At 54.4% G+C, this 11,552-nt stretch overlaps 2 protein-coding genes across 2 annotated transcripts in view; one reads left to right on the top strand and one right to left on the bottom strand.

Annotated features, from left to right (window-relative positions):
* Positions 1–5,946, top strand: part of ITPR3 (inositol 1,4,5-trisphosphate receptor type 3) — a 38,176-nt gene extending 32,230 nt beyond the window's left edge. The window contains exons 49-58 of the mRNA XM_039565232.1: positions 86–211; positions 674–846; positions 939–1,103; positions 1,591–1,783; positions 2,169–2,264; positions 2,635–2,759; positions 2,942–3,107; positions 3,997–4,157; positions 4,602–4,763; positions 5,053–5,946. Of these exons, the coding sequence (XP_039421166.1) occupies positions 86–211; positions 674–846; positions 939–1,103; positions 1,591–1,783; positions 2,169–2,264; positions 2,635–2,759; positions 2,942–3,107; positions 3,997–4,157; positions 4,602–4,763; positions 5,053–5,121 (1,436 nt within the window). The 3' untranslated portion in view covers positions 5,122–5,946. The remainder of the gene's footprint in view (positions 1–85; positions 212–673; positions 847–938; positions 1,104–1,590; positions 1,784–2,168; positions 2,265–2,634; positions 2,760–2,941; positions 3,108–3,996; positions 4,158–4,601; positions 4,764–5,052) is intronic.
* A 977-nt stretch (positions 5,947–6,923) lies between these two features.
* Positions 6,924–10,639, bottom strand: LOC104692536 (ubiquinol-cytochrome-c reductase complex assembly factor 2). The gene is made up of 4 exons (XM_039565233.1): positions 10,477–10,639; positions 8,175–8,249; positions 7,799–7,868; positions 6,924–7,102 (listed from the first exon to the last, which is right to left on the bottom strand). The coding sequence occupies exons 1-4, from the start codon at positions 10,612–10,614 to the stop codon at positions 7,008–7,010; spliced, it is 378 nt and encodes a 125-aa protein (XP_039421167.1). The 5' UTR covers positions 10,615–10,639; the 3' UTR covers positions 6,924–7,007.
* Positions 10,640–11,552: the final 913 nt, after the last annotated feature.

Below are 11,552 nucleotides of genomic sequence, written 5' to 3' on the forward strand. Positions count from 1 at the left end.
GGGTCCAGGGGGACACAGGGGGTCGGGAAGGACCCGGTTGGCACGAGGCTGGCTGAGGTTTGTGTGTTGCCTCCTCTCCCCCCAGGCATGCCGCTGATGTACTGGTTCTCCCGCAGAATGACGCTCTGGGGAAGCATTTCCTTCAACCTGGCCGTCTTCATCAACATCATCATCGCTTTCTTCTACCCCTATGTGGAAGCCACTTCCATGGGTGAGTGCCCCAGCACCTGCTGCTCCTTGGGGTGGGAGGGGAAGGGATCTTCACATGCAGGAAAATTGGCACTGCCCTCATCCTTGGGCTCCTTCAGGCTCCTAAAACCCCAGGTCCTTTCTGCTGGATAAAGGATTGAGTCAGGATTTCAGCTTCCAGCCCTCCCACCCCTTCCTTCTCAGGGAAACCTCTCTTCTCCTGGGCTGCCCTTCCCCTGTGTGTGCAGTGTGGGAAGCAGTGACGGGATACATTCCTGTGGTCAGGCAAAGCCTCCATCACTGACAGTGGCTCTGAGCCCTCGGATAAAAGATGTTAGGGAATGTATTGGTAAAAACCACCTGAACCTACACAAATCTTCCCAGTGCAGCAGCATCATCTCTGATACGAGCTCATTGGTGTGGCTGGAGAGCCTGGCAGCAGCAGTGCCCCTGCCTTTACTGTGCGTGTGTCTCCTCTTCCCAGGGGTGCTGGATTCCCCACTGATCTCGCTGCTCTTCTGGATCCTGATCTGCTTCTCCATCATGGCCCTGTTCACCAAGCGCTACGGGGTGAGGCCACTGCTGGTGGCCCTGATCCTGCGCTCCATCTACTACCTGGGCATCGGGCTCACCCTCAACATCCTGGGAGCTCTCAATGTAAGTTTTCCACGTGCTGGGGAAGCAGGAAGCTGTCCTGCATTCCCAGAGCACAGCAAACCCCACTCCCTCCCATTTCTGGCCGTCCCTAGCTGACCAACAAGATCGTGTTCGTGGTGAGCTTCGTGGGCAACCGAGGCACCTTCATCCGTGGCTACAAGGCCATGATCATGGACGTGGAATTCCTGTACCACGTCGGCTACATCGTGACCAGCGTCCTGGGGCTCTTCGTGCACGAGCTCTTCTACAGCATCCTGGTACAATAAACGCAGTGGCTGGGGGGCACGGGCAGCCTGGCTGCTGCCTTGGGAGCTGGAAGGTTCCTGTGACACCTCCCAGGGGCTGATTGATAGCGGAGAGAACAATTCCCTGGGCTCTATTCTTTGCGTGGGCTGAGCTTTCTGCCTCCCGACAGTATCTATTGCTGTCTCTCTCCTGGTCCTGGGCTGTATCTCTCTCTCTAATCTGCTGTGTGCTTTATCTGGGTCAGCTGGGAGGCAACGTGAGCTGGTGAGGGCAGAGCCAGGGTACATGTGGCCTATTCTTGGCTCTCCTGCTGTGCATAAGTCACTCCATTCTTCTCTGCTTCCCTTCAGTAAGCTGGGAAACTTAAAGGCTTTGTGAGAAAAGTTAGTCAAGGTCTGCTGAGCGATCCAAGATCTCAGGATAAAAGGGGATATAGATAGGCCAGGCATTATCAAGAGAAACACCCCGCAGCATTTCTTTGCTCCTGGGCCCTTTCAGCTGTTTGACTTGATCTACCGAGAGGAGACCTTGTTTAATGTCATCAAAAGCGTGACGCGGAACGGGCGCTCCATCCTGCTGACAGCCCTGCTGGCCCTCATCCTCGTCTACCTCTTCTCCATCGTGGGCTTCCTGTTCCTGAAGGATGACTTCATCCTCGAGGTGGACCGGCTGCCGGACAGCAAAGCCAAAGGTTGGGCAGTGCTCGGAGTCATGGGACACTGTGGGACCCTCCACACACGTCTCAGGGTGTGCTGTGTTTAACTGGGTTTAAAAGCCCCACTGGTTTGGGGTCCCAAAGAGGACAGCTTTGTGCTCGTGCTGCACGCAGCAGGGTTTGGGGTTCGTGGTGGCAGAGAAGGGGGCACAGGGCTACAAATGAAGGGTCAGCACTGTGGGGTCTCAACCTTGAGAAAAAGCTTCAAAGCCTAGAAAAAGTAGGAGAATACGAGGCAACCTTTCCCCAAGGTTGGCATCTTCCTGGGAGCCTGTGGCAGCGGTGAGAAGGAGAGGTTGCAGAGTGGTTGCAGGGGAGAGGCCCCAGCTGCTCTCACAGGGCTGGGGTCTCTTCCTTGCAGATGATCCCTTGGGGATGCAAAGGAACGTGGAGACCTTCATGGAGTCGTGCAGCAGTGACAAAATCAGCTGCTCTGCTGCACCCACTGCCTTGGAAGGTAAGAGAGCTCCGTGGAAATGCCAGCTCTCTGTGGCAGCGTGGATTTGCCAGCCAGCTCAGGAAAATCCCAGCTTTTCCAAGGTGGAAATTAAATCCACTTCCTGGGATGTATTGGGCAAGAGGCCTGGCAATTTCACACTGATCCTGGCATAAAAAATGTTGGGGTAGATTTATTTAATCAGAAAGGAGGTGGGAGCTCCGGGAGCGTTTGGCTGCTGGAGGAGCTGCCGGGATATGGCTGGCTGGGACATCCACACCAGGCAGCTGCTGCTGTGTCACTGTCACTGCAGCTGGAGCCATCCCACTGCCAGGGTCTGGGGCCCTGTCTGCGCTCTGAGCCCTCGCTCTGCTCTCCTCCTCCTCCACAGCAGCCGACCCGGAGCAGTGGGAACGTGCCTGTGACACGCTGCTCATGTGCATTGTCACCGTCCTCAACCACGGCCTGCGCAACGGCGGCGGCGTGGGGGACATCCTGAGGAAACCCTCCAAGGACGTGAGTGGGGACAGCACCTGGGACCTCTTTCTCCTGCTAAACCCTGCTGCATTCACTGCATCCCCCTCCCTGGGAGCTGGGACACATCCAGCTCCATCCTTCACGTTCTCCTCCTCCCCTAATGCCTCAGTGTCACAGGGCTGGGGTGCAAGACACCCAGTTCTCCCTCTCATCTATTACAGGAGTCCCTGTTCCCTGCTCGAGTTGTCTACGACCTCCTCTTCTTCTTCATTGTCATCATCATCGTCCTCAACCTCATCTTCGGGGTCATTATTGACACCTTTGCTGATCTGAGGAGTGAGAAACAGAAGAAGGAAGAGATCCTGAAGACCACCTGTTTCATCTGTGGTGAGCACTGGGAGTACAGGAATTGCCCCAAAGCTCTTCCTGCCCTCCCAGGTTGGGGGAAAGAAAAGGATTTCAGCTGGATTCTGGATTTTATTTATCACTGCAAAGCTGGAATCTGTTCAGCGAGAGGTCACTGCACTGAGAGGGGTTTAAACAAGGACACGACTGGAGGGAAATTCTTGCTGTTGCTCCTCACCCTGCTAAGGGGGTGTTAAACTAAAACCACATTGTGGGGTCCTTGTCGCTGTGCATCTCACTGCTGAGACCTTCCCTTGGCCAGTGGGGGAAAAAAACAACATATCACTGAGGAAATCCAAAAGAGAAAATGGGCTGGAATCCTTTCAGTCAGCAGAAGGCATCAAAAAAAAAAAAAAAAAGAAAACCCCAGTAAATGTCTCTGCTTTTTCCTTTAAAGATCCTCTGGGTTTACTTTACTGAGCAGAGGCAGGGCCAGCAGGATTTGGGATGGAATTCTTCCCTGCAAGGGTGGGCAGGCCCTGGCACAGGGTGCCCAGAGAAGCTGTGGCTGCCCCTGGATCCCTGGCAGTGTCCCAGGCCAGGTTGGATGGGACTTGGAGCAACCTGTGATAATGGGAGGTGTCCCTGCCCATGGCAGGGGTGGAACTGGATGGGCTTTAAGGTCCTTCCAACCCAAACCATTCCATGATTCTCTGATTCTGTAACTTTAACTGGAAGTCTCCTGAACCCCCAGCTGGGTTGGTTCCCCCTGGTTTGGATGTTTATGTGCTAAATGCCAACTAATTATTAAAAGCACTTGAATGTCACTTTTGGGAGGGGACGCACTTGGCTGAATTTCCTTCCCTGTGTTTGCTCCTCACTCGCCTCCTCCCCTCCCCATCTCCTCCCTGTCCTCCTCCACTTTTCCCAGGGCTGGAAAGGGACAAGTTTGACAACAAGACCGTGTCCTTTGAGGAGCACATCAAATACGAACACAACATGTGGAACTACCTGTACTTCATCGTGCTGGTGCGGGTGAAGAACAAGACCGACTACACAGGTCCTGAGAGCTACGTGGCACAGATGATAAAGGTACAGGTGCCCTCGGGGCAGCTCCTTGGCTATCCCAACCTGCCTGCCCTGGGAAAAAGGGGCTGGCCAAGGAAAAACAGCTCTGGGAAGTCCTTTTGGAAAATACTGACTAATGGTGCAGTGCCTGAGTTCATCCTGAGCTGGTTTTTCCCACATGGTCTCTTTGAGGGTTTGTCCCATGAGTTGAAGGGTTGAACCAAGCTGGGAGTGGGGCTTCAAGGTGGTTTTGAGGCAAGGGAGGGAAAGGAAAGCAAGGAAAGAAAAACTTCTGCACTTGAGTGCATGAACCAGCCTAGAAACGAACCATTCGTGGAAAAATGACAGATTTTTGCAGAGAGAATTTCTTCAATCCCTAAGCACAGGGAGGCTGCTGGTTAAATCCTTCTTCCCTCCTCCTCTCTTACCCCTCACCCCAACTCCCCTTGTCCGTGGTCACCTTCCCAGAACAAGAACCTGGACTGGTTCCCCCGGATGCGAGCCATGTCTCTGGTCAGCAATGAAGGGGAAGGGGAGCAGAACGAGATCCGCAACCTGCAGGACAAACTCAACACCACCATGAAGCTCGTGTCCCACCTCACCTCCCAGCTGAACGAGCTGAAGGAACAGGTATGGGAAACAGGGAATTCCCTGTAGGAACCCTCTGTCCTTCCCAAAATCGAAGGCAGGGAGCGGGAGGCAGGACCTGCCCAAGGCAGCACAGTGACAGCACAAGCAAAGGGCTCCTGCAGCTCTTTTTTGGGGGGAACTGGGGACACTTGGGACACATGGCTTTGGGTAGTGCCTCATCAGCTCAGAGTTTGCTGGCAGAGGCTCAAAGCAGCGCAGACACTTGGGAAGCACATCCAAGAGCGGGAGGGCCTGGAATTGCCTCACTGTGTCCCTGTTGGAATTGCAGATGACGGAGCAGCGGAAGCGCAGGCAGAGGATGGGGTTTGTGGATGTCCAGAACACCATGAACCACTGAGACACAGCTCCAGCCACCGAGGGACTGCACCTGTGTGTCAGCTGAGGAGGCTGCTCCTCCCTGGGCTCCAGGCATGGATTGTCACTGTCTGGGGACGATGGACCACACGGAAAGGGCTTCCCAGCCAGCATCTCCCTTAGAGCGCTTGTAAGCAACGCCAGGAGCAGGGGCTGGCCGGATCCCTCCCCACACCTGGGCCCAGGTGTTGTTCTAACACCCTCGTAGGAAGATAAATCATACAGGACTTTCATTCCTCATTGCAATAACTCTTTATTTTGCAACTGTGGAGGCTTGTATCTTTATCTCCATGCGCTCCAGCCCCTCGGCTGTGGGGTAAGTAGCTGTAGGGCCGCACTATTTAACTTATTCCGAGTGCCACTTGTCCCTGTGGATCTTTGCCAAGCAGCCCTCGTTATCTGCTGTGCCTGCTCCACGCTGACCCCTCTCCAGTTACAGAATTCTCTTCATCCCGTGGTGCAGTAAAGAGCAGCTGAACTCAAGGAGGTGGATTTAATTTAATTAACTCACCAGATGAGGAGCTGAGCTTGTCCTAGTAGGAACTAAAAGTCTTTTGCCTTCTGTGGACCAAGGATCTTTGGGTAGCAGTAGTGGGAGCCTGCAGCTTTACAGGAGTTCACTGTGAAGGGGTGTCCTGTGTTTTAGTTTCATCTCTGGTGTCATGTTTTATCTGTTTTTTTTGTTGTTGTTGTTAATTTTTATTTTTTAGTTGTTACTGTTGTTACTTAAGAACTGAAGTGTAAATTGCCTTAACTAAATTAAACACAGAATCATGTTATAATAAAAACTTCAACGTGGTAAAGAAAGTCCCCTTCCTGTGTGATGGGGCTGTTGGAACAGAAGCACAGAACCACCCCAGGAGCAGAACCCAAACCAGGGCTGTCACCAAAGGTGCTCCCCAGCCCGCTGCTCCCAGCTCCAGGTGTTGCACATCCCATGCCAAATGCTGCCATGAAGAGCCACCACGAGCACCAGCCTTGGTTCCCTGAGCTTTGGACCAGAGCCTGCCGCAGTTTGAAATTCTTTCACTGCTTGCCAGGAAATCACTGCTGAAACCCGTAAAAAGGAGCAGCTGTTGGTGCTGTGGAGCCCTGGCACAGCTCTGCTCCAGACACTCATCCTTCCCAAGCCAGCCCCAGCTCCAAGCCCAAGAACAGACACTGATGAAAGCAGTAAAGCTCTAAAAAGGAATAAAAAAGGCCGTAACAGTGAAGTTGCAGAGCACTTGAAATGTGTTTATGGCCCCATCTAGCAGCATGTCATTTAATCCTGCCTTCACCCCTCAGCTCTGCACTAACCCACACCCATCCCTCTCCTCAGGCTGGGGGGAATCTGCACAGGGCTGGCTCCTCCAGCAGCAGCAGCAGCTCTGCAGCAGCTGATTGAAATCTCAATTAAACTCGTGCAGTGCCACTGTCACCATGGCAAAGTCACCCTCGGTCCTCTCCGTCTCCTCCGAAGGAAAATAAATGTGATGATTAAAGTTCTCCCTCCCTCCACTGCCCCGGTCCCTGGGCTGACACACAAACACAAGCACAGAGAGGTTTTCACATCCTCTCTGTTCTCTTCACAAGAACATTTAAAGCTGCACCTCCTCCCTCTGGGCAGCTCCTGCTTGTTCCATTTTCTGAGATACAAAGGGCCAGGTCTGACACCACAAAGTTCCCTTCCCTACGTTGCTCCAGCATGCATGTGTTAAGCTCTGCCCCAGATTTTCAGCAGAAAAAAAGGAGGCACTAAATATGAAGAATGTACAGGGTAGGGCTGAACAAAAACGCTGTTGCTAAGAGGAATAAGTGGTTTTATTCATCATGGCAACACACAGAGCTTTAGGGATATGTACAGTGGAGAAGCTGAGAGCTGGGCCCTCACTTCGAGTCCTCCTCGGGTTTCCTGGCAGAGAACTTTTCCCGCAGTCGTTTCCACGTCCCTTTTTTCATGTCTTCCATCTGTTTCAGAATGTCTGCAAAAGGAGAAGGGAGACAGAGATGGGGCCAGAGGAAGATAAGGAGGAAAGCAGAGGAATGAAACCCTCTTAAAACAGCTCTGCCTTCCATCCTAATTTCCTTTCCTGACTTTTCATCTTAATGAATTTTCATTCCAGGCCCGAGGCGAGGTTGGTTTCCCTTCCAATCAATGCAGGGAGTCTCTTATCACTAACAACTGATACTCAAGTTTCCACGCACTGCAATCAAAGTTAGGAACTGGAGCAGAACAAAACTGCTCTGGCTCCCAGCTCTGCCCTTCATAAAGGATGTGCTGAGAGCATTTCTGCACCCGGCCCCTTACCAAGGTCTGACACAGAAGGAATATGAAGGGAATTGGAAGATGGTGAAAGAGAAGCTGAGCCCAGTGTTGGGATGACGTAGCAAACGTGTTCCTTCCACACAGATCCTGCTGTCTGACCCCAAAGAGCCTTTGCAAACCCTCTGCTGCTCCTGCCAGTGCAAAATCCAATTGATTCTTCCCCCCCAATACAGAGCTACTCCTCAACTGAATCACTCCTGAGCTTACTCCTCATCCAACACCTCACAGAACTGCAGGCAGAACCGGTGCCTTCCAGCCACAGGGACTGAGAAGGGATGCAGGGGGCACCCCAAAGACCAGAATGTCCCTCTCCTCCTGTCCTGCCCTCTCAGCCCAAGCCCAGCAGCAGTACCTGTGGCCAGGATTATCCTGCAGTCCTCCACTGTCACCCCAGTGAAGGTGGTGTCTTTCAGGCGTGGGTACTTCCCAGGAGAGCAGGAAAAGGAGGGAGAGAGACCAAAAAGTCACTTGTAGTGCATGAAAAGGGTACAAATGTCACCAGCTGGCACAGTCTGAGCTGTTTTTCAGCTGGAATTCTGTTCATCCAAACCAAAAGCCAGGTCTGCCCTGCTCACACAGCAGAGCCCTGGGCGAGCGCAGGCACTGCTGCATCCACCCCTCAGCTGTCCCTCAGGCATTCCCAGGAACGCTGCCACTCCCAGGAATCCCGCAGCAGGTGGTGGCTCTCCCCCAATGAGAGGGCCAGTGGCCAGTGGCACAGCTCTCACCTTGTTTTTGTAGAAGTTGGTGTGGATCCTGACTAAGCTCTCGTACATTTGGTCACAGGCCTCGGGGTCAGAGATCTGCAGGGGACACAAGTGTCACACAAGTCTGGTTTGACACCTCCACAGCAAAAAAAACCCTCCTCGTTCCGAGGGACAACAGCCATGAAGGAGCAGCTCAGAATTCCCAGTGCACTGCTGGATGCTGCATTCCTGCTGTCCTGCTCCAGGTCTTTCCCCTCCATCTCCCACCAGCTTGGCCTGCAGGAATAACAACACCTGGGATTTCCAGAATGGATTTTAAACTCTGCATCAGCAAGATCTGACAGTGAATACACAGGGACAGAGAACATTGCTGGCTGGTGCTGTGAAATCTGTGACCCTTCCTGCTCTGAGGCCGCTTCTGTCACCTGCCTCATTGCAGGGAATCACACAGGACGATGTGCCAGGTTAGAAATCCCCTGCAGGGGGCTCAAAATAGCTTGTAATTGATTAGGGAAATCAGCACAAATGACAGCGAACAGCTTGGAAGGTAACTGGATTTCTATTTCAGTTGGAAGATCCGGCTCATCCTCAACCTGTGCCAGGTTTCTCTGCCTGGCACAGCCCCTGCTCAGCTGCTTTTCTAGTCTACAGTGTTTTTCCTGGGGTTTTTTTGTTGTACAGTGAGCCCAACTCGACCAGAACTCAGTGTTGCTGCTCCACGAATGGTTAAAACAGGTCCAGAGTAAGAATAACATCAGCAGAAAGGTGTCGGGATGAAGTAGGAACAGTAAGGAAAAGCTCTCCTCGTTCAGCACGGCTGCAGGAGAGAGGATACAGGGAGAGCCACTGCCAGGTGTGCACAAATCCCACTGCAGGTGGTCCCTACCTGGGTCCTGCAGCCCCATCCCAAACACCCCCTGCCAAGGCTCCAGCAGATCCAGCCATTAAAAGGGTGGCAAAAACAGCATCCCACCCCGGGAAATCCAGCAAATCTCGTTCCATCAGATTGCTAAAGAGGCCCTGTGGCTCTAGTTCTCCTCTCAGAAGCTCCTCCTGCCAGCACATTCAGCCTCTCTACACACAAATTGCCACCAGTGCTGCAGGCATCAATTCAGATTTCCAGGATCAGTGGCAGCTTTGGGATTTTGGAGCCAACTGGTGCAACTCATTAAGCTATCCTGAGCATATGGAAAAGCAATAAACCCTTCCCAAAATGTCTGCTGCAGACTATTCTGGTCACCAGTACAGGATTAGGAGCCTGTAATGGCCCCTTGAGGTCGAAAACGCATCTCTGGAACAATGTTTTTATGCTAAGAAAGGGCACATTTGCATTCTGCAGCAGCACCTCCGTGCCTGGGAAGGTCTGCAGCCAAGTCAGGCATCGGATTCCCTAATTTATTTCAGCAGCAAAGCCTAAACTCCAACAGAATTACAGCTGGAGGCGGAATTCAATTGTACAACCGCTGCATTCCATCAGTGTCAGGCAGTGCTGCAGCATCCCATCATCCCATCCTCGGGGTAAGGAGATCACAGGAATTAACTGGATTCCAGCACAGCTGACAAATTCCCAGAGCTCTGTACCCCACTCCCACAACCACGGGGGTGGGCTTCTCCAAAGTACGTGGTGTAAAGGGCGCAAGAACTGGGTACAAACCAGCTGTCCTGAGGGAAAAAATACAGCTGTCCTGGGTACAAACCAGGTGTGCTGAGTATAAACCCATTGTCCTGGGCACCAACCATTTATCCTGGGCACCAACCAGGTGTTTAGGACACAAACCTGTTGTCCCGGGTACAAACCACTGACCCGAGCACAACCTGCGGTTTGCCCCGCGGAGGCACAAGCCCGTGGCCGGCATTCCAAAGGCTTCCCGGGAGATGTGCGTTCCAAAGGCTGCCCGGGAGATGTGCGTTCCAAAGGCTTCCCGGGAGATGTGCGTTCCAAAGGCTTCCCGGGAGATGTGCGTTCCAAAGGCTGCCCGGGAGATGTGCGTTCCAAAGGCTTCCCGGGAGATGTGCGTTCCAAAGGCTGCCGAGCGCTCACACTCCTGCCCTGCCCGGGAGGAGCCGGGACGAGCAGGACTGCATCACCCCTGGGGTTCCTGTTCTCTCCCAACTCAGGATATCCACGAAGCCCCAGGAAGCCCCGAGCACAACCTCCTCCCGGCGTGCAGCCCCGAGGCAGAGCCGCGTGTGAGCCCCAAACCCCGCGCTCCGTCCCCGGCCCCTCAGAGCCCCCTCAGAGCCACGCCGGGCCGCTCCCCGCGCCCTCCCAGGCCGGCCGCCGCGGGGGTGCCGCCCTGCCAGCCGCCCTCCGGCCCCTCACCGGCGTGTTCTCGCCCTCGCGGAAGGCCTGCGCCACCCGCTGCCGCAGGAACGCGCCCAGGTCCCGCTGCCGCTTCGCCTCCTCCACCGGCCACTCCTCGCAGAGCCGCAGGAAGCGCCGGTACCGGCTGGCGGCCATGGCGCCGGGTCACGTGTGCCGGTCACGTGGCGCCGCCGCCGGGTCACGTGGGGGCGCGGGAGGGCGGGAATGGCTGAGGGGGGAAGGTCCCGCCCGCCGCGCCCGCTCCCAGCTGTGCCCGATCCCCGCCTTGGCAGCGCGCTGAGTGCCGCATCCAGGCGGTGCTTGGACACCTTCAGGGGTGGGGACTCCAGCACCACCCTGGGCAGCCCCTTCCAAGGCCTGACCGTCCTTTCCGTGGGGAAATGCCAACCTGAACCTCCGCTGGAGGAGCCGTTCCCTCTCCTCCTGTCCCTGTTCCCTGGGAGCAGAGCCCGACCTCCCCGGCTGCCCCCTCCTGTCAGGGAGTCGTGCAGAGCCACAAGGTCCCCCTTGAGCCTCCTTTTCTCCAGGCCGAGCCACTTTCCCGGCTCTGTCAGCCATTCCTGGCATTCCAGACCCCTTCGCAGTTCCCTCACCTGCTCCTCATAGGATTTATAATGGTTTGAGTCGAAGGGACCTTAAATCCCATCTCATCCCACCCCCTGCCACGGGTACGGACACCTTCCACTATCCCAGGTTGCTCCAAGCCGTGTCCAACCTGGACACTCCGAGGGATGGGGCAGCCACAGCCACGCTGTGCAGGTGTATGAGGGGTAAAAAAGGAGGGCATGGTGGGCTTTTTATAATTATTCAGCCAACAAGTTGTTGTTTTCTGTGCAACAGTGAAGAGTGAGGGGCTGCCCAGCGAGGGGCTCTGGCCCTTCTCATCCATCCCTTATCCCACCCGTGTCCTGATGGGCACCAGCGAGAGGCTCCGTGGGATGCTCAGGTGGCTCCGTACAAACTCTTCCACAAAGCCACAAAGTCGTATCACAGACTTTTCATATGAGCCAGGACAATCTGTGGCTCAACCCCTACTGAAATTGGGCGTTTGTGGCTTTTTTTTACGGTTTGTG

This window comes from Corvus cornix, chromosome 26 (genome assembly GCF_000738735.6).
Source record: "Corvus cornix cornix isolate S_Up_H32 chromosome 26, ASM73873v5, whole genome shotgun sequence".
NCBI lineage: Eukaryota > Metazoa > Chordata > Aves > Passeriformes > Corvidae > Corvus > Corvus cornix.

Bases quoted from the DNA above. Each gene is read 5' to 3' on its own strand.
- LOC104692536 (XM_039565233.1), bottom strand. From the start codon at position 10,614: ATGGCCGCCAGCCGGTACCGGCGCTTCCTGCGGCTCTGCGAGGAGTGG. The intron at 8,250-10,476 runs GTGAGGGGCCGG...TGTCCCCTGCAG, and splicing joins GCGAGGGCGAGAACACGCCG to ATCTCTGACCCCGAGGCCTG. The intron at 7,869-8,174 runs GTGAGAGCTGTG...TCTCCTGGGAAG, and splicing joins CCAACTTCTACAAAAACAAG to TACCCACGCCTGAAAGACAC.